This window comes from Sarcophilus harrisii, chromosome 2 (assembly GCF_902635505.1).
Source record: "Sarcophilus harrisii chromosome 2, mSarHar1.11, whole genome shotgun sequence".
Classification (NCBI taxonomy): Eukaryota; Metazoa; Chordata; class Mammalia; order Dasyuromorphia; family Dasyuridae; genus Sarcophilus; species Sarcophilus harrisii.
Window position 1 is genome coordinate 129,290,605 of NC_045427.1, and position 27,943 is coordinate 129,318,547.

The 27,943-nt window shown below is 34.0% G+C and overlaps 1 protein-coding gene across 1 annotated transcript; it reads left to right on the forward strand.

Annotated features, from left to right (window-relative positions):
- Positions 1-27,896, forward strand: POLB (DNA polymerase beta). The gene is made up of 14 exons (XM_031950774.1): positions 1-284; positions 1,683-1,740; positions 3,605-3,671; positions 5,184-5,258; positions 5,826-5,884; positions 7,561-7,610; positions 12,126-12,177; positions 14,352-14,406; positions 14,512-14,584; positions 16,049-16,119; positions 16,991-17,077; positions 24,346-24,410; positions 25,171-25,310; positions 27,659-27,896. The coding sequence occupies exons 1-14, from the start codon at positions 224-226 to the stop codon at positions 27,751-27,753; spliced, it is 1,008 nt and encodes a 335-aa protein (XP_031806634.1). The 5' UTR covers positions 1-223; the 3' UTR covers positions 27,754-27,896.
- Positions 27,897-27,943: the final 47 nt, after the last annotated feature.

A 27,943-nucleotide genomic window follows, 5' to 3' on the forward strand; every position in this document is an offset into this window, starting at 1 on the left:
TGACGGAGGCGCAGGCGCGCGCGCAGCCCCGGTCTCCGTCCGTCGGAGCGTACGGGCCGCCATTGTTAGCCCTTCTGCTTTCTGGGCTTCCTCGGGGCGGATGCGCGGCTCCTCGTCGGGGGGGCAGCCCTCCCTCGCCCTCCGCGAGTTATCCACCGCCCCGCCCGGCGTTCGTCGGTAAAGGCGGGGAAGGTCCCGAGCGGGGACCCCAGCCCACTCCGCCATGAGCAAACGGAAGGCGCCGCAAGAGACTCTCAACGCGGGCATCACCGACTTCTTGACGGGTCAGACTCTGGGCTCTCCCCCTCCCCCCATTCCCACCCCTCCCCCCATTCCCACCCCTCCCCCCATTCCCACCCCTCCCCCCATTCCCACCCCTCCCCCATTCCCACCCCTCCCCCCATTCCCACCCCTCCCCCCAGGCACAACTTGCCTCCTCTCCCTGATAGTTCCAAGCAGATCTCATAGGTTTTCTCGAAAAAGCCAATCGCTCTGTACCGTCATAAGCATAATGTCAATTAGCCTCGCGTTTAGGGGGAAGCTGGGCATGGAGGGGGGCCTAGATCCCTGAGGGGAGGGGGGGGCTCAGGAGGAGGACGGGGCAGGGTGCTCTACCTGCCCCTACCTGATTCCAGTCACCTCACCTGTCAAACAGGGATGACGTCACCAGCAGGCGCTGCTGCCCTCCGCGGGAAGCGCCTTGTCAACTTCTCAAGTGTTTTTTAGAAATTCGCACTCGGGGCTTGGAATCAGGAGCTGAGTTCAAGTTCTGGTTCAGACACCTGTGTGAATAATAATAACGACATTTATATGGCTCTTTAACATTTGCAAAGCACTTTACAAATCATATCTAATTTTATCCTCGGGGCAATCTGTAGGAAGTTTTTTTATTATCCCTATTTTAAAAATGAGAAAAATGATGGACAGAAGCAGCTACACCCAAAGAAAGAACACTGGGAAATGAATGTAAACTGCTTGCATTTTTGGTTTTCTTCCCGGGTTATTTTTACCTTTTAAATCCAATTCTTCCTGAGCAACAAGAGAACTGTTCGGTTCTGCACACGTATATTGTATCTAAGATCTACTGTAACCTATTTAACATGTATAGGACTGCTTGCCATCTGGGGGAGGGGGTGGAGGGAGGGAGGGGAAAAATCGGAACAGAAGTGAGTGCAAGGGATAATGTAAAAAAATTACCCTGGCATGGGTTCTGTCAATAAAAAGTTATTAAAAAAAAAAATGAGAAAAATGAAGCAGAAGTTTAGGGATTTGAGGCGTCACAGCTAGTGTCTGAGGCTAGGTTTGAATTCAGATAATCCTGACTCTAGGTCAGGATTCTACCACTGTATCCTCCAGCTGCTTACCTTACTAGACCTCAACTTCCTTAACCTGTATAACATTGGAATGATGTTTATCTACCTCCATGAGGTAGGATAAATTCTTTGCAAATATAAAAGCACTATATAAATGTTATTTATTATTATTTAGTTCAAAGGTTACTTGGATATCCTCTTTCCAAGGCCATTTGCTTGGTCTGGTTCTGCCCTGCCACAGACAACTGGATATGAGTCAATAGGTGCAGTACAGGTATTTTTACCCAGTCTTGGAACAGGAGGTCCACTTGCCACAAACTGCCTTTTAGGCATTCAACCTCATCATATATTTCTTCTTGCTTTTTTCAGAGCTTGCAAATTATGAGAGGAATGTGAATCGGGCAATCCATAAGTACAGTGCTTACAGGTAGGATGGCATTGTGGTTTCTGATCATACTTGGTGTCACAGAATGCACAATTTTATCATGTAAATTAGTAATCTAAGTGAGCAGAATTGAATATTATTGGACTGTCTTCAAGAAACTAGAGTGTTGTGGTCAAATTATTTCTGGTCAACTATTCTTGGATAAACTTGGCCAGAGCCTTTTAGGATTTGCTATCAGTATGTTTTTTAGTCAAAAAATCAGTGCAAGAGATGTGATCTTGGATAGGATAAATGTTAGTAGTGATGAAAACACAATCAAAAGCTTTTAGTTTTAAGATTCTTTTAGTCTACTTTTTTGAGTTTTTTGTTTTGAAAAGGTAGAATTGTAATAGATTTCCATAGATTGGCTATTTCACAAACAAGTCATTACATACATATTAAGTACTATGCAATGTATCTTGGTAGGACCTGGAAGAGAAAAAAAAAAGATAAATATGGCATCTTTCCTGACCCTTAAGAGTTTACCATCTAATAGAAGGTAATTCTATGTACAAAGATAGATATGATACAGACTTGATATAATATAATATTGATTTAGATATGTTATAAACTTGATAGATCTTTGACACAAGTACCTTCATTCTTGTGCATGTGAATGCACGGTCTTTCACGAGGGACCATCCAGTGTATTTTCTTTGGATCCCTTAATGCTTTGTCAGTCCCACTGGAGCCCATAGATCTTTAACACCCTCAAAATTGTGTATCTCCAACATGGACTTGATTTAATACTGAGAGGCTTAGAGCATATCTTATAAAATCCAACAGTAAAAAGCCATCCAGAGATTTTGAGCAATGATATAATGTGATCCAGTCTGTGCAGTAGGAGGATTACACTGACAGCTGTATATAGGATTGGGAAAGGAGAGAGAAACAAATGGGGTTATTAACCTAGACAAAAAAAATAGAGATAAGGGCATACGAAAATTTGGTGGCTATAAGAATGAGAAAGACAGAAAAGACAAAGCATAAAGTTAATACCTTATGACAATCTTAAACAAATTTTGGTCTGTGGATGTAATGGAAATTATTGTACTATAAGAAATGATAAGGAATTAATGACTAGAAAGCTTGTCTTAGAGGTAGAAAAATCTGGGTTCAGAAGTGCTATTTCTGGCACACACTGAGCAATCTTACAAATCATTTAATTTCTCAATGATGAGACATTTCACTAAATTAGCTTCCAAACAGTTGCTGATTTATATTGGTGGAGGGAGTTTCTTCAATGGGAGTTCCCTACAGTAGCAATGAAATTATAGGTCTGGGCCAAAAAAAGAAAAAAAGAAATGATAAATATAAAGAAATAAAGGAATAACTTATATGAATTAATATATGCTGAAAAAAAATTAAATCAGAATAACATATAGATTGTCTGCAGTTAGATTAGAAAAGATAAAACTATATATAGAATTTAAAAGCAAACAGAAAAGTAAACTTGACTTTTTTATTGTCTTATTAAAATTAATGTTCTTTATAGAAAATTGAAAATGGCCTTTTTCTTTCATGTTTTTATTTTTGTGTTTTCATTAATAGTAATTGAGATTAAAATTTAGAATACATTTTTAAAAGCATTATTGGTGTTATTAATCTTTATAAATAAATTCATAGAATAAGGCCATATCAGTGTCATCTCCAAACTTGAAGATGGTCACAGTATTTCCACAAACATGCATGGCAGTGAAAGTTCAATAAATGGTTGGTACTGAATTATAAAGGTTCTTTTTTAAGGAAGAAAAGATTATTTTGGTAGAAATTGAGGCCTAATAAGATTAAAATCTAATTTTGTTGGTTTGGGTTTTTTGGGGTTTTGGGGTTTGCTTTTTATTTTTTTATTTTTATTTTTTTAAAGAAAAGCAGCCTCTGTGATAGCCAAGTATCCAAGCCAAATAAAGAGTGGAGCAGAAGCAAAGAAACTGGTAAGATTTATAATCAATTAAAATGAATATCCTAATTTGCATCATATCCAGATATTAAAGATTATTCATTTTCTTGGAATGACTTAACATATCATCCAGCTTGTTGAAGCAACTAAAATCCAAAGATCTGTTTTTTAATAAATTAAAAACATTTAAATGCTTTCCAAAAATCACTTATGGAGTAGATAGTAATATAGTTCAGGAATCAGCAACTCAGCAGGCATCTGTTTTTGTATGGCCCATGCACTTAAAATGGTTTTAACATTTTTAAATATAGTAAATTTTTTTACTAAATATAGTAAAAATTTTTTAAATATTCTCAGCTCATGGATCATACAGAAATAGTTGTCACATCATAGTACATAGAGTACTAAATATCAAGTCAAAAAAGACTTTCAAATTCTACTTCTAACATTTTATAACATATCTATGCTACTGGGAACTTAATTTCCTGAATCTTTGTCCTCATCTCTTGTAGTACTTATGTTACCTTGTCGTACTTGTAGTACCTGTGTTACGTGGTTAACCATGGTTGTGCAGCGGCACAAGGCAGTCAGGTTATACAGCTAGTAAGTGTCAGGTGTCTGACCTGGATTTGAACTCAGGTTTTCCTAATTCTAGGGCTGGTACTCTATCTACTATCCCACCTAATTGCTTCACATTTCTCATTTCTTATGGCACAGTGATACTATGTTTAACTTTTATAACACGTTTGTTCAGCTATTTCTCGCTTTGTTTCCAGTAATTTGATACTCTTATTAAAAATATTATATGTTCATGGAATTTTTTCTGTCTTTGACTGACTTGTGATTTAATTCCCATAATAGTTTTATGGGATCAAAGGGTGTACACAGTTTAGTTCCAAATTGTTTCCCAGAATGGTGGACCATTTCACAGCTCTAGAAGGTACATTGGTGTGCCTTTTGTTTCTTGGAGCATTTTTTTTTTTTTTTCATATGCTGACACTGCATTTCTTCTGAAAATTGATTGTTCATGTCCTTCTTCCACTTATTCTTTATGGGGAAAAAAAGCTCCTGTTAAGCATGAAATGAATATATTTTTAGTGAAAAAGGGAAAAAATCTGTATCCTGCTACTAAAAACCAAAGTTCTTGAACTTTTTCCCCTGTTACTTTTTTTATTTTTAGCCTCTACTTAAGTTTTTTTTTTTTTTACCGTAATTTGAACTTACCTCCAGTGAACTTAAGAAGTTGATTTAATATTTTAATTCAGGAGATCTGTTTTCTCCATTTTCAATGATTATGGATTTTGATGCATAATTTCAATATCCCTCAGAGGAGAGGTTTTTAGTTGGGGCAGCATTTTGCCTATTCCTTATTCAAGACTTTTTAGGTAATGGTGACTTAATTTCTTTTTTTGCTTTTTATTTTACTTTAGTAGAAGTCTACTTGTACTAGGCTTCAAAGGTTGCATATTTTATTTATGTATGCATTGCCTAACATAAAGTCCATGCTTAATAAATACTTATTGACTAATCTTTATCTTCAATTTAGGATGGAGTAGGAGCAAAAATTGCTGAAAAGATTGATGAATTTTTAGCTACTGGAAAATTACGTAAACTGGAAAAGGTAATCTTTGCTTAAATTTTTTATACTTTTATTATGTATTCAGAATTAGTAATGTCTTATAAAAATATTAATAAGATTACTAAAGGAAAGAGATATTATTGCTAATGAAATCCATTAATAACATTTTAAAAAAATGTTTGTCATCCTAATAAAATATTCACTTTTTACTCTGTTTTAAGAGATGCCTTCATCTGCTATGATCAAATGATCTCAGATGTTCTCATTGCTATTCCATAGGACAGAGTATAAGAATATACTCCCCAAGTGAAGAACTGTTTACCTCAAATAGTTTTGCAACTTTTTCTCTTCTGATTCTTTATGTATAGATTTTTTATAGAATTGGATAAATTGGAGATAGGAAGTCTTCAGGAGGTTCTGTAACTAGCTCTGCCAATTTAGGAAGTTCCTTTTATTATCCATTATACTTGAATATTTTCTCTTTGCAGATCTAGAAATGTCACTTGAAATGGCTATGCATATCTGTTGATTGACTGATGACTTAAATGGAATCATATTACTTATAAGGAAACTCAGATTCACATCCTTTTTTTTTTTTCTTTTTTGAAGATTAGGCAGGATGATAAAAGTTCTTCCATCAATTTCCTGACACGAGTTAGTGGTATTGGGTAAGAAATACATTTAAAACCATAGTTTGTTTTGTTTAATTTATTTAAAGAAAAGTCTTTAATTTTGTATCAAAGTAAGCCACTTTGACACTGAACAAAGTAAAATATAGCAATGAAATATAACACAGGAATGCCCATTTTATCTTTACACATGAAATATTCTTCCAGAGTCAAAAGACAAAACTTTAAGTACTTTCATTAGACATATTGCTACATTATGTGTTTACCTGTCTTCAGTAGGATACATTTGCTGTACAGATGCTGATTATGTTCACCTTTTCTTGATTTCTAGACTATAGTGACAGCTACCTCATGTTCTAGGAAAAGAACATTGGATAGAAGAATTTGGAAGCCTGGGTTCAAATCCAATTTTTAGCTTTAAGTGACTTTGGAAAGTCACTTAGTTTATCTAATCCTCAATTTTCTTATCTTTTAAATAAATTTATAATGAGCAGAACTGGATGATTTTTACCTTCTCTTCCAGCTCTAAATTTATGAATCTGGGACTGTCTAGTCCAAGAATTCTTAATTTGGAGTCTGTGAACTTTTTTTTTTTTTAATCATTCAGTTTCTTATTTTAGGCATTTAAAAACATTTTTCTCAGATGAGATCTGTAGGCTTCACAAGGTTGCCAAAGGAATCCATGGTAGGAAGGGGGAAAAAGTTAAGAAATCCTGTCAATTTATAGATGAGGAAAATGAAGTTCAGAGAGATACAGTGATATGCACAAGATCATAGAACTAGTGAACTGGGACTAGAATCCATTTTGTGCTTTTTGTATTACCACTGTCTTGCTATTGTGAATTTGAATTAAGAATATAGTGGTTGTGCTTTTATGAACTGTTCAGATATAAGACACTGTCTTCCACTCCAATAAATGACCCCAGACTTTTACACACTCATAATTCTCAAGTCTACTTTATTATTTCCCATTTTTCCTCTTTACTTACTTTGTGCTAATTCCTGAATTCAGCATTCCATCTTCTGCTTTTATTCATACCAGCATTCTGTAAACCTGAAATATACTCCCTATTTATCCATGCCTTTTAGAGTCTTTATCTTTCTTCAAAGCTTCTTATATAACACATCTTCTTATAAGCCCTCCTTGGTCCTCTTCCAACTCTTTGACATTTTAGTGAAATCTCCTTCCCCTTTAGAACTTTGATTTTCCCTCGCCCATTCACTCCTTACTTTGTATTATATTTACCTGCATACATATTGTATTCCGCCCCCCCCCCCCCCAGGGAAATGTAAACTCCCTGAGGACAATTACTATATTACACATTAATATCCCTCAACTTCTAGTAGTGGGCCTTTTACATAGAAGATTCTTAATAAATATTTGTTGAATTGAGCAGAATTTCTTCTTGCTATCAGCTGTTACTTCTTAAGTGATAATTTTGTACAGTGTTGTTCTAATATAGGAGGGCTTGCTAGTACCTTCATAATTATTTTGTGGAGTAAAGAGCATAGACTAATAGCTGGTCCAATAGCTGATAACTGTGTTGCTTATGATAGAAGTTAGAGTAAACAGTAAGTTATTATAGTAACACTCTTTCATTTAAATAGCAACTCTTAGGTTAAATTGTTATGAGGACATATAACTGTATAGCATTCTGTTTCAAAGACATAGTTTTCATTTTTTATGTGTAGTTGATTGTTTCCTTTCTTTGCAGACCATCAGCTGCAAGGAAGCTTGTAGATGAAGGGATTAAAACATTGGAAGGTGAGTGTAAACTATTAGTTGTCATTTGTAAGCTAAATTTTAAAAAATTATTTCTCTTTATTTCATTAAATATTTCTTAATTACATGTGAAAAAAATTTTAATCATTTTTTTTTAATTTGGGTGCCAGTTACTCTCCTTAAACTTCAATTTACATTGAGATTTCATAAATTATTCTGTAGATAGCATTTTCCATCTTGTGGCTTCAAGAATTGTATTGGATTGTTGTCTTAATCTGAATAGTAAACCAAATTTGTTCTTAGGAAAGGCCATTAGTATTACATGGAATGTGAAAAACCTATCACTTGTATGCACAAATGATAGGCTATGGCTATCTCTACTACCAAAATCTAAGATGTAGTATTCATATATATTTAGATACATATAAGCAGTAAAATTTACTGGCCAATATAGTTTCTGATCATATATTTCCTAAATTTAAGACTGTGAGAAAAATGCTTTTTTTTTCTCTTAATGAAAGAAAATGGAATATTTTATAATATTTTGTGCTAGTTTTAAAGTTGTAAGTTGCTTTTTTTCTTTGTATAATATTTTCAGGATTATTAGGTCTTTACAATTAAGAAAATTAAGGTATGTATGTGGAGAAAGGCTTTATAAAAGGCATAGTTATTGGAGAAATTGCTGATTCTTGGGAACAGTCCCAGGTTTTTTAATAGCAAAAGAATGTGCTTAGAAACCAGAAACTAAATCAAGTAAATATAAAACTTTTTAAAACTCTCATGAAGAAAGCCACAAAATGTAATGTAATCTTTTTTGCACTTTTCAAGGGTATGATTTATGATGGACAATAACACCCAATTTTATTCTACAACAACTTTTAACTCACTGATTTAGAACCTAACAAATGTTTATGTCCATGTTTTAGTTTTTAACTATTCAAAGACTGACTCATATGCATGCCCCTAGGGGATATAAGAGAGAAGATAGTTATGAGAAAGTATCAAAACCCTAAAAAAATTCAGTAATTTAAAACTAAGAAAAAATAATTAAGATTAAGACACATAGAACCTTTAGAAACAATATTGTCATTGATAGCTGAACTATGTAGAACTGATTATAGAAATTCAGTGCTACAGACATTTAGAAGAGGAGAGCAATCTCTTTGAGTTGGAGTTTTCCAGAAAAAGGGGGGTGTCTTTTTTTAAAATATATATTTAGAAATATAGAAGTATAGGGAAAATATTTTAATAATAGCATGAACAAAGGTATGAAGATAAGACCACTGTTTGTGACTTTAAGGTTAGAGAAGGCAAGGCCAGATTACTGAGAACTTTGAATACTAACTCTGGATTGGATCATTCAGAAGAACCATTATAGGTTTTAGAGAGGCAGCTCCATAATTCAGTGGACAGAAGGCTAAACCTGCAAAATTGGGAGGGACTTGAGTTCCAAAAGGGCTTGACATTTAATGGCTGGAAAACCTAGGTTAAATCATTTAATCTCTCTGCTTTGGATAAAAGTGGATGTTTCAGTGAATAGAATGTTAGAGTCAAGAAGACCTGAGTTCACATCTAGCCTCAGACACTAGCTGTGTGACCTTAGGCAAATCACTTAATCTCTGTTTTAATCCTCTGAAGAAGGACATAGCAAACTACTCCAGTGTCTTTGTTAAGAAAACCCCAAAGAAAATTGTGATCATGAACAGTTGAACATAACTGAACAATATAGATTCTAGTGCAGTAAAATAGCATGATAAAAGTGATATTTTAGCAATATTAATCTGACCAGATAAATGTTGGTATTTTAGAGAGGAAAGAGAAATAAATATGCTTGAGGCTATCATAATATCTAAAGAAAAGTGAGAGAAACTTGGGGGCTAGGGAGATGATATTGGTAATAGATCCCCAGTTAATAAATAGTCAAAGGATGTGAACAGGCAGTTCTCAAAAGAACAAATTCAAGTTATCAGTGGCCAGAAGAATAATTAGAAATATAATATAAAGCAAATCCAAAGATTCTACCTCCTCTTAATTAGATTGGCAAAGATGACCCAAAAATGGTAATGACAAATCGAAAACATGTACATTAAAGCATTGTTAATAAAACTGAATTACTTTAGCTATTCTAGAAAGCAATTTAAAACTGTATCCTCAGAGCCACCAAACTATGCATATTCCTTGATGCAGCAATTCTACACTAGTGCTATACCTTAAAGAGATCCAAAAAAAGGAAAAGATCCTATTGTACAGAAATATTTAAAGTAGTTCTTTTTGTTATGGCAAATAACTGGAAACTAAAGGGATGTCCATCAATTGGATAATAGCTGAACAAATACTACTGTTGCACAAGAAATGATGAAAAAGAAGAGTTTAGAGAAACTTAATGACACTTGTATGAACTAATGAAAAGTGAAGTTAGTAGAACCAGGAAAATAATCTCTAAAAGATACAACAATATTATAAAGACAAATAACTCTGAAACACTTAAGCACTGATCAATGCCATAATCAACTACAAATCCAATGGACTGATGAGGAAGTATGCTACCTACTTTCTGATAAAAGGATAACGAATTCAATATGCAAAATGACAGAAACATTTTTGGACATAGTCTATACATACATATATATATATATTCTATTTTTTTAGTTATAAGAATTTGGTTTTTCTTGAGGAAGAAAACATGTGTTGTGAATTTTTAAGAAAGAGGTAATGGGGATAGGAGAAGAAAAACCTATTTCTTGAAGCATTTTAATGGAAGGAATGACATAGCTTAGGGTCAGAATAAATATATTTGGCCAAGAAAAGAAAGAGTTGAGGTGACTCCAAGGTTTTTGGCTTGAGAAGAATGTATAATTCACCGAAAGAAATGAGAACGTTGACAAGGGGAATAATTGTGAGAGAAAGGTAATGAGTTTTGTTTGAAGTTTCTTTAATGAAGTGACTTAGGACACCCTAGTAGAGATTCCTAATGATCATTTTAAAATATTATCTGCTGTACAGATCAGGTCAGGATGAGAAATGTAATTTTGGGAATTACCAACATACAGGTGAAAAGTGGTACAGTATAATAGAAAAAGTAATTGGACTTTGAGTCAGAAGACCTAGGGATTAATTCTGTTACTTGTGGCTATAAACAAATCATTTAACTTTTAAATTTCCATTTTCTCATCTGTTGTAAAATGTGAATAATATTAATTACTCTATAGGGTTGTTCTGGAGAAAGTGATTTATAAACCTTTAAAGGCTTTAGATAGTTGCGTGCTGTAGTGTAAAGTCAAAATAAATGAAATCCCTGAAGAAGAGAAGGTAAAGAAGAGTAGAGAACCTTGAAAGAAACCCATAATTAGATATTTGGATAAGGATCCAGAAAAAGAAGAAGAAAGAATAGTTCAGAGGGATGAGAGCCAGCAAACTGTAGTAACGTAAGGCAGAGGAGAAGATTTTTGAAAAGAAATGTGGTCAACAGCATCAAAATTCTTAGAAGATAAGAAGAATAAGAAACAGACTGGAGAAGAAGGTGTTGCTTTAGCAAGATTGATTCTTAAAAGAGTAATTTTAGTAGAGTGTTAAGGAAACAAGGTTGTAGATAGGGATAATTGAAAAGGAAATAGATATAGATCATCTATTCATGGAGTTTCTCTGTGAAGGAAGGAAATAGATTAAAATAAGTAAGACTCAAGCAAGGTTGGTTTGTTTGTTTCTTTTTCTTTCTTTTTTTAAAAGATGGAGAGGTCTGAGCATGTTTGAAGCCAGGAGGCAATAAACTAGTATAGAAGAGTAGCTTTTCCAATTGAGACAAGTGGCTATTTCTTTTCTCCATCCTTTCTAACTACTTTTGAAAATCCTTAAATCCCTTTCGTTCATTGCTGCATGTAGAGATTATTTTGTAGTTTTTGTGCATGCAAAAAGGTTTTTTATTTTGTCACACTGCATATGAAAATTAAACCATATGATGTGACTAACTTGAATCTGTGATTGTTAGGTATATTGATTTGCTTTAGATGGTCTAAAGGTGTTTAATTTTTTTTCTTAATATTGTTTTCTTGCATCATTTTATCCTTCAGATTAAGAGTTTATCAGTTAGCTTTTGAATTATATTAATGTTGCCACATAATTGTTCAGATTTAATTCAGAGCCAATGGTACTAAACTAAAGAATGTCAAAGTGTACCTGTTCTCTCAATATATAAAATTGACCACTCAGCAAATTTATCTCAGGAGATGAGAAGTAATTTTCAGTACAGGTTTCATAGAGTGTTCTTTCTATATTTTATCCTGAGGAATTAGTCTAATACTTTGCTAATTTCTTGAAAATGTTGCACAGTTTGAATGTAGTTAATGCAAATCCATTATAAGTACAGCAGTTTGAGATAGTATGGTTATGAAATGTCTGATTTTTAATCCCATCAAAATATTTTTATATTTCTTTTTTGATAAGTTTTTGAAAGATCATTTCAATGAACTAATATTTTGATTAGTTCTTATTTAAACCAAGGTGACTTTTCTAAAGTGTTAACTTTTACTTTTCAAATTTTTTTTCCCGTTTTCTACATAGATCTTAGGAAAAATGAAAGCAAATTGAACCATCATCAGCGAATTGGGCTGAGGTAAGACATCTTTTTTGTTGACACTTGAAATTTGAAGGTTAATTCCAAAACTTTGAGATTTCAGTAATTAGTTGAACTTCATAATTTTTCATTGCACAAATGCCCATTATTACTATATCCTGTTACATATATTCCAATGTTTTCATAGATTTAGTTATTTATACAAATGGATATAAACATATATTTATATATTTAGAAAGACTCATTTTTAAATCAGTGTAAGTACTCTTTATACCCACACAAATTACAACCCTTTCATGTTAGTAAATCTCCCTGAATTTAGACTGGTCCTAGACTGACAGTCTTTTTTTTTGCCACATTGACTGACACTTGAAGCCTTTCTAACTTGTTAAGATATTCCAAAGCTTACAATTTATTGGGGTAACCTTCAAGAACCCACAGGCACTTCCATGTCTTGTTGAGTCACTAGACAAAGGCTTTAGGATGTATGTGTGTGTGTGTTTGCGCAGGTGTATGTTCAAGTATACATACATATACACATGTGCATACATGTTTATATGTATATACCTTTTATATGTATATACCTGTAAGTGCGTGTGTCTGTATACATAAATATTCTCTCAAATAAATATATATTATCCTTTACTAAAATCCTTCTCTGGTATCTTATCATGGCATTGATATTACCTTGGTTCTAAAATGCTATTCTTTGATTAATACTACCAAACTGAAAAGACATTCATTTTTGGTCTCAATAAAATTGTAAATTTGTTGTTCAAGACTCAGCTTGAGTTTATAAAGAGGCTTATCATTTACTTTACTGCATAATAACTTCGAAGTAATTATGCATAAGACTACCTACAAAATTGTAAAAGATCTGTATTCTGGATCAATGGGCTACCCACCCACCTAAACAAATAACATCTTTAAAAGTTTTGTGTGTGTGGAGTGGTGTTTATACACACACACACACACACACACACGTTGGTTGACAAAGCATAAAGTGAAATGAAAAGTTTGATAGCATTGTGGGAAGGAAATAAGTTCTAGTTACTCACATATTAAGTGTATTGAACAATTATAGCTCACATCTAAACAGGTCTTTACATTTCATAGAACACTTTCCTTAAAGCTGTCTTTGGAGGTGCCTCATACAAGTCTTATTTCCAGAAGCTTTGTGAAGTTAAAGGCCTTTTCTAATCACAGCACTAGTAAGTAGTAGAGGCAGGACTTGAAGCGCAAATTCAGATTCCAAGTTCAATGCATCACTGCCTTGGAAGATTACCACTAATTTTTTCTCTCCTAAGTCCAATAACCATGTCTCAGGCCTAACCTTCCTGGTCTTTCTGCATCTTTTAACTTTTGACTACCTAATTCTCTTAGACATTTTTTCCTCTGTTGGCTTCTTTGACATACTGGCTCTAGTTTTCTTCCTAACTAATCAGTTATCAAAGCCTTCCAAGTCTACCTACTAAACAAGATTGTTATAAAGAGAACAGAAACTTAAATCAGTGTATAAATTTAATTTGTCTTATCGTCAGCATTAGTGACTAAATTTTTCTTGGTTCTACATGCTTTTAGAAAGGTTTAATTTTATGTTAATATGCTATCTAAAAAGTTGAAACTGTTTTTAGAAAATGATATAAGCCTGTAAGCCTTCTCAGATTTCCCCTTCATGAGATGTGGATACTTCACAATGTAAAATAATATTTCAAACTAGAATATACTTGATTTTAGAATATTCCATCATTCCTTTATCTAAACATATCTATGTTTTAGATAGATGTCCTTCTATATAAATGTAACCTTTTCCAGATTTTCTTCCTAGAAGTGAGCAGTGTTGTTAGGTCATTAATTTACAAGCTTTTATTCAATGTCTGAAATGTTCCAAAGAACCTGCTTTTCCAAGAGAGCATATTAATTAATGCCTTTGTGAAGCCAATTGGCATAATAAATTGGCAGATACTGGGGGAAATGTTTTGCATAATTTCACATGTGGTTTCTTAATTGTAGATGGAGATAAGGGAAGGAATTTTTGTTTTGAATATAACTGGGGAAAAATACTAAAGAAACAAGTTGCTATTACTTAACTAGTTAATTTTTATGTAAAATTTGGTTTATGATAAATCTTTTAATGGGAGATCACTTAACTGTCAGTGCTTAATTTTAAGGACAATTGAAGCTCACTGTCTTTAATTCTTTCTTTGTGGTAGATATTTTGAAGACTTTGAGAAGAGAATTCCCAGAGAAGAGATGTTACAAATGCAAGTAAGATATTCCTTTATTGTGTTCAGGTGATGTGAGAGAAAAGTGGCTAAAGTAAAACAAAACATTTTTAGAATTTTGACTTGCTTTTTTTTTTCTCTTGCTTAGGATATTGTTTTGAATGAAATTAAGAAAGTTGATTCAAAATATATTGCTACAGTCTGTGGAAGTTTCCGACGTGGTGAGTGATTCCCAGGACTGTAATGTCATATAATGATAACTGGATTTCCCTCTCAGGACTAAGATTTTAAACCCCAACAAAGTCATTGAAACCTAGTAGTATTGGCTTGAAGAAATGAATAGTTGTTTCTGGTTGATTAGAATCTGTGTTGTTTAGATTCAAGGAACAGTTACCTTATTTTTGTTGTAGGATGATGATATAACAGTTATCACAGAATCTGTGAAAATAATATTAGAAAACTGACCTGATCTTATTCAGCAACTTTTACCTAAGAAGAAGTTAGGTAGTCAGAAATGAAATTGGTAATTGCAATAAGAAACTAGTATAAGGTAAACCAGAAAAAAATAATACCTTTTCTTAAGAGTTAAAACTTAGAAACAGCAGTTTAGAAAAGGAGCTAGAAGTTAGGAAGAGAATTTCATCTCCATTCTTCCCCAGGTATACAACTGGGAAGGAATGTGAATGAATACATCAGGAAAAGTGTTACTCTTTCCATTTAGGCATCTACCCAGGACATCTGATCAGGTATCCATTTAACAGAATTATTTGCTTATCATTAGTCAGGAAAGAAGTCTATCTTCATTCTGGAGTTTTCTCCTGGAGTTGTAAACTTTAAACTAAAATAACTACAGCAACCATGATGCTTGCTGTAGTTATTTTAGTTTAAAGTTTACAACTCTTAAGCAGTTTTAAATTTAGTAGGTTTGGAGGGAATTCACTATTTTTAGAAGTAAGAACAAATAATAAGAAATTCAAACTGATAGGAAGAAATTATTTTAAAAAGCAGATCTAAGATGTGTCCTAAAATAAGTACATATTCAATGTAATCTCTTCCTTATTTGCAGTACTGGACAAAGATCATTCATTGATGTTTAGGATGAAGATCCTCAGACACCAAAAAAGCTTATGTTCACAATGCTATACTTACCAGGACAGGAAAGTGTACCAATATATTTATGAAAAATTTCCAACCATAAGGTTTGAACAAGGGTTTTTTGGTTAACATTAATTTATCCAAAATACATGAATGTTCCAGTTAATTAAGATTTTATATTTTGAAGCTTAAACCAAAAGTGCTTTTTGTAATTGTTTGTATAAAACTATCACTAGTTACTGTTTTTATCCCAGATTCTGCTGATAGCATCAGTATTTACCTAAATAGTTAGATAGTTAAGATCTTTAAATTTGTTCTGAATTTGAAGAAAATTAAACCTTGTGTCATCAACCAGGTTCCATGTTTACTTGATTTCATAACTTTGCATTAAGAATTTAATTTAGGAGCAGCTAGGTGACGCAGTGGATAGAGCACCTGCCCTGAAGTCAGGAGGAACTGAGTTCAAATTTGGCCTCAAACACTTAACGCGTCCTATCTGTGTGACCCTGGGCAAGTCAACTTAACCTCATTTGCCTCAGCAAAAAATGAAGAAAAATTTAATTTATTGGTCTTGGTGTTTATATTCACAGGTGCAGAGTCAAGTGGAGATATGGATATTCTCCTCACCCATCCTAGTTTCACTTCTGAATCAGCTAAACAGGTATCTAAATCCGTCAGTTAAGTTCAGTCAGTTTCTCATAAAAATGCTTATGTTTATTTGTATTTGTTGGTATTTGAGTAGTTATAGTAGGTCTTATTCATGAGAAGACACTAATTTAGGACAAATTTTTTTTTTGCTGAGCTCAGTGACAAAGAAAACAGGTAAGGAAATTAAGTATAATATCTTTTCCTCCAACAAGCTGTGAAAAGAGCAGTAAGTTTTGGTAAAGTATTTCCATTGCTGATTGACTTTGTCAGGATTTAGTACTAAATATTATAGTTGGTATTTCATGAAGGTAAGATTTTTTTCAGTTAAAACAAAGTTGATATTAATGAAAATACAGATGACACAAACCTGCGGAAGATATAATTGATATACTGGAATTACAGGGTCCATAATGGTCTTGATGGCCTAGAACATTGGTCTGAATTGAAGAGATAATTGTAAAGTTTTATATTTGAATTCAAGAAATCAACTTCGCAAGGTAGGAAAGACATAATTAAATAGCAATTTTAAAAAGATCTGGACTGTGGCATTGAGATCACTTTCAACTCTGAATTATGTGATTCCATGAAAAATGCCATTATCTTCTGGAGATTCAAATATATTAAATTCATTTTGGAAAATGTGAGCTTTAAACATCACATAGTTTATTAATATTATTTATTCAAATATTAATGAAGTGTATGTACTTCCTGGTTTAATGATTTTTTAAAATGAGTATTTATTTGTATCAATTTTTGCTGGAGAAAAAAAGTACTTAAAGAAGAAGATAAGAATGCCAGATGTTCTTTTGTAGGTCTTCAAAAAGATACTTTTTAATCCCTCACCATTAACTTCTAACCTTTTCTTTTTCTCCTTCATCCTGTAGCCTAAGCTGTTGCACCAAGTTGTGGAACAACTGCAGAAAGTCCACTTCATCACAGATACTTTGTCCAAGGGAGACACAAAGTTTATGGTGAGATTTCAGGTTTTTTTCAGTAACATAAAAAAAAATAATTTCTTCTCAGAAACCTTCCCAATAATCAGCCTGATCAATTGTAAGCCAATCTTCTTTGAAGTTTAATATTATCATAGGTAAAAATGGCATATTTAGGTCATAATAAATTTATTTTAAAATTTGCTTGAAGTTTCCCACTTGTGATCAATCTTTACTGTTGAATTATATAATCAAAGGGGAACAGCAAGGTGGCTCAGTAGATAGAGTGCTGGGTCTAGAGACCGGAAGATTCATCTTCCTAAAGTCAAATCTGGCCTCAGACACTTACTGGCTAAATGATCTCGCCAAGTCACTCAACTCTGCCTGCTTCAGTTTCCTAATCTGTCAAATGAGTTGGAGAAGAAAATAACAAATCACTCTGGGATCTTTGCCAAGAACCCCAAATGAGGTCACGAAGAGTCAGGGATGACTGAACAACAATCAAGGGGCAATCAAGTTAATCAAGGGAACTCTTCAGGGTTTCTTAATACAAATACTATTTCTAAGATGACTTACAGAATTATTATCATTAAATTCATTACAAAAATTTTCTGCTAACAGCTTATTTTCATGCTTCATTATAATATGGAGGTGACCCTGTGTTATTGGCAGCTAGATTAGCAGATGCATAAGCCTTGGCAGGTTCTATGGAAGTGGAGAAGCTTTCAGTATGTACCTAATAATAAATTGCATGTCTTGTATCCAAGGACATATCTAGCCAGGTTCAGAAAGTTAAGGTTGTCTGCTCAAAGTCCATCTGCTAAGTTATAGTAGGTTAAACATCTGGGTCAGCAGAAGTGCCTACTCTGGTGAAATTGCAGCATTCTTAAAGTTCATCTTGAATTTGGAATTTGGGGCAGATCTCTTCCTTCATTGAGTTCAGAAGTATTAGAGCAACACAGAAAAAGAGTAGGAAGCCTACAAGAAGACACATAAGGGAAGAAGCAAGGAATGCAAACAAGGCATCATTAGAAAAGGAAATGGAAGCACAGTTGCTAGAGTCTTTCACAATGAAACCAACTCTAATCAGTCATCCTAATCCCTCAGTCTTCCTTGAGATTTAGGAGAGAAAAATGCCAGAAGGAAAAAACTGCATGTGGATTAAAATAGATTATCAAACAATACTTCATAAATATCAAAGTAAAGCCTTCTTCATAAATCCAGAAAATCCTTTTCCTTTTTGACTTGTTAGTGTTTATAATTCTATTCTTCTAGTCTTTATTTGGAAGTGTAAAACCTCTGGTCTAAATTCCATCTGTTTCTTAAATTAATTTTCCCAGTAACAAATAAGAATAAAAACTTTGTCATCTGGAGTATTACTAGCACACACATAAAACCACCCTTCTTTGTAAAAACCCTTCAGAAATAATGAGTTAGGTACACTATACAATTACTCAGTTATTGTAGTTAAACTTTCAGAGATTCTACTCTGTACAACTACAACCCAGTAACACTGATAACTATGTCCAGAGTTGTTTAGTTGACTGAATAAGAGGGGACTCATAAAGACCCAATAACAATGAGACTCATAGGACAAAGTGTGTAAGGATGAGGAAAGCTTAATTTTGCCCTCCTACGTGTGAGTGGGATTGTTTTGCCCAGGGTATCAGAATGTGTTTGAACAGGGAAAGGGGCTATCTGTTTCAGGACAGTGGAAAAAGCAGTAGACTAGGAAATGGGATATAGACTATAAATTCCCTCTATTGATTTAATTTCCTCTTTCCAAGTCTTAGTTTTCTCGTCTTTAAATTAGCATCATATCCATTCTGCCTATTGTTGACAGAGTTGTTATAAAACTCAAATGAGTGATACCTGGAAACTACTTTGAAGGAAGTACAGAGGATGTGTACATCCACATTTTATGTATTATTTTCATTATTAATATACCAGTAATTTCTTAATGTCCTTTTCTTAGTCATCCTTTTCTGTCTTTCTGCAATACTTGGCATTTGCTTACTTCCTCACTCTGTACACTTTATCTCAAGTCTTTGTGAGTGTTCTTGGGGACCCTTTTTCCATGTGACACCCACTAACTGTGGTCTCCCTCAAGGCTCTCTCCTAGAATGCTTCTCTTTTCCCTCTATAGGGCCTGACTTGGTGACATCAATTCCCATGGGTTCAATTATCTTTATACAGATGATTCCCATATCTATATATCCAACTTTCTTCTCTTTCCTGAACATCAATCCCCATTATCAGCCACTTTTTGGACATCTCAGTCTGGATATTACATAGACATCTTAAATTCATGTGCAAAACAGAGCTCATGATCTTTTCTCCTAAACAATCTCTTTCCAAGTACTATTCAAGGTTCTGCCCTCCCAGTAACCCAGGTCCCTACCCTCAACCTCTTTTCTCATTCACCCCATATAACCAGTCTCTTGCTAATTCCTGTTCTTTCTCTCTACATGACCTCTATATATGTCCCCTTTTTACCACTCACTCAGCCACTATCTTAGTTCATACCCTTGTTACCTCAATCTGGACTATTGCAGTTGATTTCCAGTTGGCCTCCCAATTCTAAATCTATCTCTCCATCCTACTCCATCCAGCTAAAGTGATTCTCTAGAGCAGAGATCTGTTCATGTGTGTCTTTAGTACTTTTACAATCAAATATAAAGCCTTCTATTTGACATTTACAGTTCTTAACAACCTGATTCCTTTCTCTCTTTACAAGTTTCTTATACTTTATTCCCCACTCCACATTTTTTGATCCCTTTCCTCTGGCCTATTTGTTCCTTGTATACAACATTCCATCTCACTGCCTTGGCATTGGTTGCTTCCCTCCAGGCCCAGAATGCTTATCCTTCTCCTCTGCCTTTTTTGCTTCTTAGAAGGTTCAGCTCAAATCCCATGGTCTTCAGGTGCCTTTTCTAGTCCCCTTAGCTGCTAATGTCTTTCCCTCTGAGATCATTTACTTTGCTTCTATATTCTTTATATAATTTTTATGCATCCCTTTGTCTTTTCCATTGCAATTCAACTTCCTTTGGGTCAAGAGCTATTTTTTTGCTTTTCTTTGTTTCCTCATATCTTAACACAGTGTATGGCACATTTAAGTGCATAATAGATGTTTGTTGACAGATTAATATTCCAGAAATAAATTGTTAGAACAGAGGAAACCTGCTGAGGAATAGAAAATGAGAAGTGAATGTGAAGTAATAGGAGCAAAATGGAGAAAATAACTATTAAGGAGTAAGAGAACAGGTGGTAAAACAATGTTTTGGGTTCTCTAGACTATCTGACTTTCAAGTAAATTCAAATTTAAAAGATAGAATTAAACTATCAAAGTCCTGTTACAGACCCTTCCTCTGAACTCTTGATGGTATAACTTGTAGGCTGGCAATCATGAACATTTTCTGACTTATTACAAGAAAGTAGTTTGACATTGTTCCCAAATGCCTATTAAGTTATGAGTATCTCTGTTGTATTAGTTATCCTCAGGACTTGATGTTAAAAAAATATTTTTAATTCCTGCAAGCAGCAGTAATCCAGTCTTTAAAAAGCTGAGACTCTTCCAAATCTTTTTGTTTGTTTGTTTAATCAGAGTCTAGATAATCTAGACTAAACTGTTTATTTATCGCCATATCATTTAGAAGGAAAAAAATGAGCTTTTCTCCTTTTTAGATGCCTCTTATTGACTTACTATAATCAGTTAAACTGTAGTATTGAGTGAAAGCTTGGCCTTTAATATTTTCTAAAGAATAGGTAGTAAGGATTTCAACCATAATAGAAGGTACCTAGAATCCCCTGAGGAAATGAAAGAGGTTTTATTTCAAACACTCAACATGAATCCATCCAATTGAAATGCCAAATAGAGCTAATCCATTCAAAAGTTAGGAATTTACAATAATAGACAGAAATTCTTTGACACTAGCTCTCTAGCAAAAGTGCCGGAAATGAAATTAGCCTTGAGGAAGGGAGCAATGCCATTAGATAAAATCCTTTTACTAACTTAATAAACAGCAAGTCTCAGGAACAAAAACAGCCATATCCGAAAGGTATTACCTTATGGTAATTCCAGATGGAAATAATTTCTAATTCAGTTGAGGATGGAAGTTTAGTTGAAACTTGTTAATGTCTCAGGAAGATGAGCTTCATGTTGTGAAGCTAACCTTAAATTTTATTAATCCTTTAGCCTCTCTAGCCCTCAGCTTCTTAATAGGGTTTCATAACTGAATGTGGGAACCATGAAATTATGATTATCAGTAAATTTTTGGTTTGTGTACCTATTTTATATGCCTATTTACCCAAGGTCATGTAAAAATTTCTCAGGTGAAAAGCAGTCACAAGTAGAAGCCTTGCTTTTAAGCCACTACGTGGGAAAGGCCTAAGTATAGTCTTCTAGATGAAGGTTAGACTAAATTCTATCCCTGGTTTTGGTTGTTGCTTTTTTCTTTTTTAGCCATAAAGACTGGTAGGATGGATGAAAAAAAGCATTTATTAAGTGTTGTTACATAGAAAGCGTCGCGCTTCAGGTGCCTGGGATTTAAATAAACAAGTCTTTTCTTTCCAGGGGCTCACATGCTAATGCAGGGAGACAACACATAATGGCATTTTTAGCATCAAAATAAAATGGAAAGGTCCTATGAGATATAGCAACAAAGCAGATGATAGTGCATTGTCTTTAATATCAGTTACAATAAAATCCTGTAAGTTAAATCATTTTATAGTGCCCAGGACTTTGGTGGCAAGAACTTTTGGACATCTTTAGTAATTGTACTTGAAGTTCCTGCAGAAGTAGTTGCCAGGCCACATTTTCATGGGGATTGCTATCCAGTGGCTAAGGTACAAGAAAGTCCAGTAGACTAGGGCCCTGCCTTTTCCAGGGCTCTTGGAGTTTGGTCAGGGCTTGGTGTTGGTGGCAAGGAAGGTAGCTCCATTCTCAGGAGATATTTGTCCCCTGAGGGATGTCTGTGAAGCACAAGCTGGAAGCAGGACTAGTGATCTGGAGGGGACTGCTATTTCTAAGACTTCTGCGTTCAGAGCCCTGAGCTAATTATCTAGATTTCAGGAGGTAGTGCTGCTGATTTGACTCTCTAGGCAATCTAGTCTAGTCATAGGCAATCTCCTGGGTTTCCCTTAGGATGCCTTGCTGTTTCAGCGATGCTGCCTTGCATTAAGTTTGGTAGGAACAGCAGGTTCCTTTACAGGATTTGCTTCCTCAGATATGCTAGAAGCAGGACTGGGTATCTGGGAGATATTTATTCCTAAGGCTCTTGGGGTCAGGGTCCTGGGCTGTCTTCATCAAAGTGTTACTGGGAGCAATAATTGCTTAGATGTTGGTAGATCAACTTGCCTGGTATATGCTATCTCCTGTCTGTCCTATAGAATACCTTGATGCTTCATATAAGTAATAAATGAAGGAATTTGATGTGTAATTTATTTATGTCAAGTTTTAGATGCTATTGCTCCGTTTTAATGAGAAAACATTTTGAGGCTACCTGCTTTGCAGTTTGGTGAAGCTTTGCTTTTTTTTTTTTTTTTCAAAAACATTAATATGAAATTATTAGAAAATATGAATCAGCACTCTTGGAGGACTTTCTACTTAAAATTTCTGGATATGACAAATAATTCATTTTATTATATAAATGTGACTAGAAAGGCACTGTGGGTTCATACCTAAAAAGTAATAAAATACAATGGTTTCTTTATCATCTGAAAAGCCCTGCCCTTAGCATTAATCTGTATGTATTTTTTCATATTGTTTCAGCATACTGAAAGTCCACTTATATTTTCTACTGTAAAGAAATTAATGTTTCACTGTCTATATGTCACATCATTTCGGTCTTGTGTTTTCTTTGGGATGGAATGAATTATAAAAATTTGTGTAAGCTTGACTTTTATATTCTTTCCAGGATAAGGACAAAAATAGTCCCATTATTCTCTGCCTTGGTATGACAAAATTTGGAGTATTGTGTTCAATTTTAGATGACATATTTTAGGAAGGAAATTGATAAATCTGAAGAGTATCCAAAAGAGAATAATCAGGATGGTAAAAAGCATTGCATTCTAAGCATTTCAGGGGTAGTTTAAAGAATTAGGAATATTTAGTCTGGAGAAGAGAGGATTTAGGGAACATTATAGCTGTTTGTGAAGAACAATCATCTGAAAGTAAGAGTCAGAGATCCAGTGGGGTTGAAATCATAGGGAAACAGTGCTGGGCTTGGAGTCAGGAAGTCTTGAGTTTGAAACCTGTATCAAATTTTGAATAGTTGTGTAAACAGAAGTAAGTAATTCCAACCCTCTGTGCCTCAACTTCCTCATCTGTAAAATGGAGATGATAATACTTTTAGCACCTAATTCTAAGAATTGTGAGACTCAAATGAAATAATGTGTGTAAAGAAAGCATTTCACACAATTTAAAATGCTATATAAAGAACTTTGGAAAAAGGACAAGATCTGGAACCATGGAATATTAATTGCAAAGTTGGTATTTGGATAGTACCTACCATTCCAGACATTGTGCTTAATACTTTATAAATATTGTCAGATTGAACCTTACCAACAATTCTGAGAGGTAGGTATTATTATTACCCCCATTTCACAGTTGAAGAAACTAAAACAAATAAAGATTAAATAACTGTTCCAGAGTCACACAGCCAGTTTGAATCCAGATTTTAATTCAGGGCTTCTTGGCTCCAGGCCAAGGTCTCTATCGAATCACCTAAATACCTACTCTACCTTAGCTGGAATGGAGAATGGGTAAAGAGGAACAATATTATTTTTACTTCATTTTTAATTATTGAATACTTTTTTTAGGGCTTTAATAATTTCTCATAATTATCTTCTCTTTTATATCCCCTAAGGGCATGCATATATAGGGTACTCTGTCAGTTATTTGAATAGTTAAAGATTAAAACATGTACATAAACAGTTAAGTTCCAAATCAATGAGTTGAAAGATGTTGTAGTATTCTATTCTATTCTATTTGGGTTTCATTGTCCAAGGCAAATCATACCCTTGAAAAGTATGAAAAGGAAGTTTAAGTCACATTATGGGAAATCTTAAATACAAACTTAAAGGACTTGTATTTTATTAATGAAGTAATACACTGATGATTTTTTCAGTGGTTAATGACTTTATCCTATATATCAGGGAAACAAAATAACTGATAAGGTAATCAATTTAAAACTCAAGATTCCAAAAGTATAAATTCAAACATCTGTACTTTTTATATATGTGATTAAAAATAAGCATTAAATTATTTAAATTACCTTTTCTGGTTTTTAACATTTGTTTGCTCTCAGGGTGTTTGTCAGCTGTCAAGTGAAGATGAAGAAGTTGCATATCCATATAGAAGAATTGATATCAGGTATTGTCCATAATCTGTCTCAAACTTACTTAAGCAGTTTTTCCTCTTTGTTTCTTCTTATCCATTTCGTTTCTAGAAAGTTATCAAACCCTGAACTTTATTTCTGTTTTCAGTAAGATTTATTTTTAACAAAATAACAATTTAAAAACACCATATATCCCTTCTGCATATGTTGTTTAGTATGAAAACATATGTAAAGAAATCTAATTCTAAACTCTGATTTTTGTCATTAAACATATTCTGATCTTTGTAGAGAAGCTGTATATTAATGATGGGCTATATCTTACCTTTTTTCTTAGCACCTAAAAAAATTCATGTCTGAAGGTCAGAGGCTAAACATTTAAAGATGTTACTATTTCATTCTTCCTTTATTCTCAACAGGACATTGCCTTCTGACTTCTTGCAGTGACTCTCACTAGCTCCCTTATGGGTATATTTAAATTCAGATCCAAGGAAAACTTCTTGGCCAATTTCATTTTCATGGCACTCCATCTGTCCTTGAACATTGTGCTACTATTGGCATGTTATTTCACTTCTGGAAACCTCCATTTCCTCCTCTCTAATATGGGCATGATAGGAATGGTACCTCAGAGAGCTTTTGAGGAATGTTGTCAAAGGCTTAAAAATACTACATAATATGATGTTTTTATTATTAGCAGCTTTTTAGGTGTTTTCCCCCTTAATGATACTTTAAAATAATCCTCATATATATCATATTAGATAAGAAAAAAATGTTGTCCTTTTTCCCCCATATTTTTAGATTGATTCCCAAGGACCAATATTACTGTGGTGTTCTTTACTTCACTGGCAGTGATATTTTCAATAAGAATATGAGGGCCCATGCCCTAGAAAAGGGTTTCACAATCAATGAGTATACAATCCGGCCCTTGGGAGTCACTGGTGAGTATTGTTCTTTTGTTGGCAATGATAGATGGGCATTTTAAGCAACAAAAGTCGTTACAGAGAAATGCTATTCTTAGCAAGTTTGATCTGTTAGAAAACCTTCCAATAAATGATGGAGTTCATTTAAGCAAGGATCTGTATTAATATCCTAAGAAGCAGTATTCACTATTCATCCCAAGAAACATTCTCATCCCCATCAAAAAGCATAATGTCCTTAAGGTAATCTTTTAAATATATATATACACACACACACACACACACACACACACACATACACATAAATTTCCCAGTTACAAGTAAAAATAATTTTAATGTACATTTAAAAAATTTTTGAGTTCCAAATTCTCTCCCATCCCTTCTGTGAGATAGCAAGCAGTTTGATGCAGTCATACAAAACATTTCCATATTAGTCATGTCATAAAAGATGTAGAAACTCCCCTCCATCCCAAAAACATATACACAGACATACACACCCATACAATAAAGTAAAAAAATTAGTATGCTTTGATCTGCATTCAGATTCGATCAGTCCTTTCTCTGGTTGTGGATAGCATTTTTCATCATTCAAATCCTTTGGGATTGTCTTGTATCATTGTACTGCTAAGAATAGCTAAGTCTTTCACTAGTGATTATCATCACATAATGTTGCTGTTTCTGTGTTCTGCTCATTTCAGTTTTCATCAGTTCATTCAAGTCCAGGTTTTTCTGATGTCATCTTCCTTCTTTCTTGTAGCACAATGCTATTCCTTTACAATCACCACTTGTCGAACCTTTCCTCAATTGATAGGCATCTCCTCAGTTCCAGTTCTTTACCACCACAAAAATAGCTGCTATAAATATTTTTTGTATAAATAGTCCCTTCCTCTCCTTTTTTCATCTCTTTGTGATGCAGACCCAATAATGTTCTTGCTAGATCAAAGAGTAAAATGCACAGATTTGTAGTCCTTTCTACAAAGTTCCAAATGGTTCTCCGGAATAGTTCTGTCGTTTCACAACTCCACCAATAGTCTATTAATGTCCCAATTTTCCCACATTCCTTCCAACGTTTATCCTTTTGTATTAGTCAATCGGATTAGGTGTGTAATGGCACCTCAGAGTTGTTTTAATTTGCCTTTCTCTAATCAGTAATGATTTACAGCAATTTTTCCCCCCATGACTGACTATAGATGGCTTTGATTTTTTTTTTCTTTTGAAAATACCTTCCATACCCTTTGACCATTTTTCAATTTGGAAATAATTTGTATTCTTATAAATTTGACTTCATTCTTTATATATTTGAGAAATGAGGCTCTTACTGTAAAAATTCTTTTCTAGTTTTCTGCTTTCCTTCTAATCTTTGATTGCATTGGTTTTGTTTATGCAGAATCCTTTTAATTTAATGTAACCAGAATTATCCATTTTACATCCTGTAATGTTCTCTGTCTCTTGTTTGGCATAAATTCTTCTGTTTTCAAAATAACTTTTGTAATACTTGCAAGTTAACTACTTTTTTTCCTATCATTTTAAATAAGCATTTTTAAAGAATCTTAATCTGCAAGGCACTATGCATACAATTATAAACACAAAAATAAATATAGTCTCTTTTCTAGGAATTAAATACAAGAAAATTTGAAAAGAGAAAAAGCACTTAGAAGTTGGAAATCAAGAAAGTTTTACAGTAGGAAGCTGCGCCTAAGCTGAATCTTTTAAAAAAAAAAAAAAAAACCAAAAAAACTTAAAATTCTCAGAGGGATTGTGAGAAGAGAGTGCTTTCCAAGCAAGAGGGTCAACCTGTACAAAGCCAGAGGCAAGGGAGAAATGCTGAGTTTGGGTAAAAGCAAGGAGGTCACTTTAACTTGAACATAGAGTGTGTGAAAAGATATACTGTGAAATAAGCCTGAAACTTTAGGATGGAGCCATATTGTGGCTTTAATGGACTACGGAGTTTTTATGTTAGACCAAAGGCAAATAGAAAGCCATTAAAAATTGAATAAGGGAGTGACATAGTCAGATCCATGTTCTTAGGAATTTGGCAGCTATGTATTACCTAAGTAAGACTAGAGGCTATTGCAGTTTTCCAGATAAGAGATGATGAGGGAGGGATTCAACTAGAGTAATGACTGTGTGAGTGAAGATAAAGGAAGAGATGAGAGAGATCAATCAACAGACATTTATATATCAGGCATGAAAATACAAAGAACAAAATCATTTCTACTCTCAATTAGCTTACATTCTAATGTCTCATGAAGATAGGCTTAACAATACTTGGTGACTGGTTGTATGTGGGGGATAAATGAAAGTGAGCCATAGGTTTTTAAAACTCCAAATCTAAACCCTAGAAATCTTTTTCTTCCTTCATTTTACAGGAGTTGCTGGAGAGCCGCTCCCAGTGGACAGTGAAAAAGATATATTTGACTATATTCAGTGGAAATACCGAGAACCTAAGGACAGAAGCGAGTGATACCTTTGTCAGTGCCACGAACCACCATATAGCAATCTTTTAGTTCTTGAACTTTACGACGTAAGGATCCTTACTGTTTATAAATGATAGCTTCCTTTTCACTCTTTTAGGCTTGTGATCATTAAAATATCCAGCACAATCAAGTGGTTTTATTCTTATTTTATTAGCAAATAGATAACTTAAATATACA

Excerpts from the sequence above, each read along its gene's own strand:
- POLB (XM_031950774.1), top strand. The coding sequence starts at position 224 with ATGAGCAAACGGAAGGCGCCGCAAGAGACTCTCAACGCGGGCATCACC. Across the intron at positions 7,611-12,125 it reads AGGGATTAAAACATTGGAAG|ATCTTAGGAAAAATGAAAGC; the intron begins GTGAGTGTAAAC and ends TTTTCTACATAG. Across the intron at positions 14,407-14,511 it reads AAGAGATGTTACAAATGCAA|GATATTGTTTTGAATGAAAT; the intron begins GTAAGATATTCC and ends TCTCTTGCTTAG.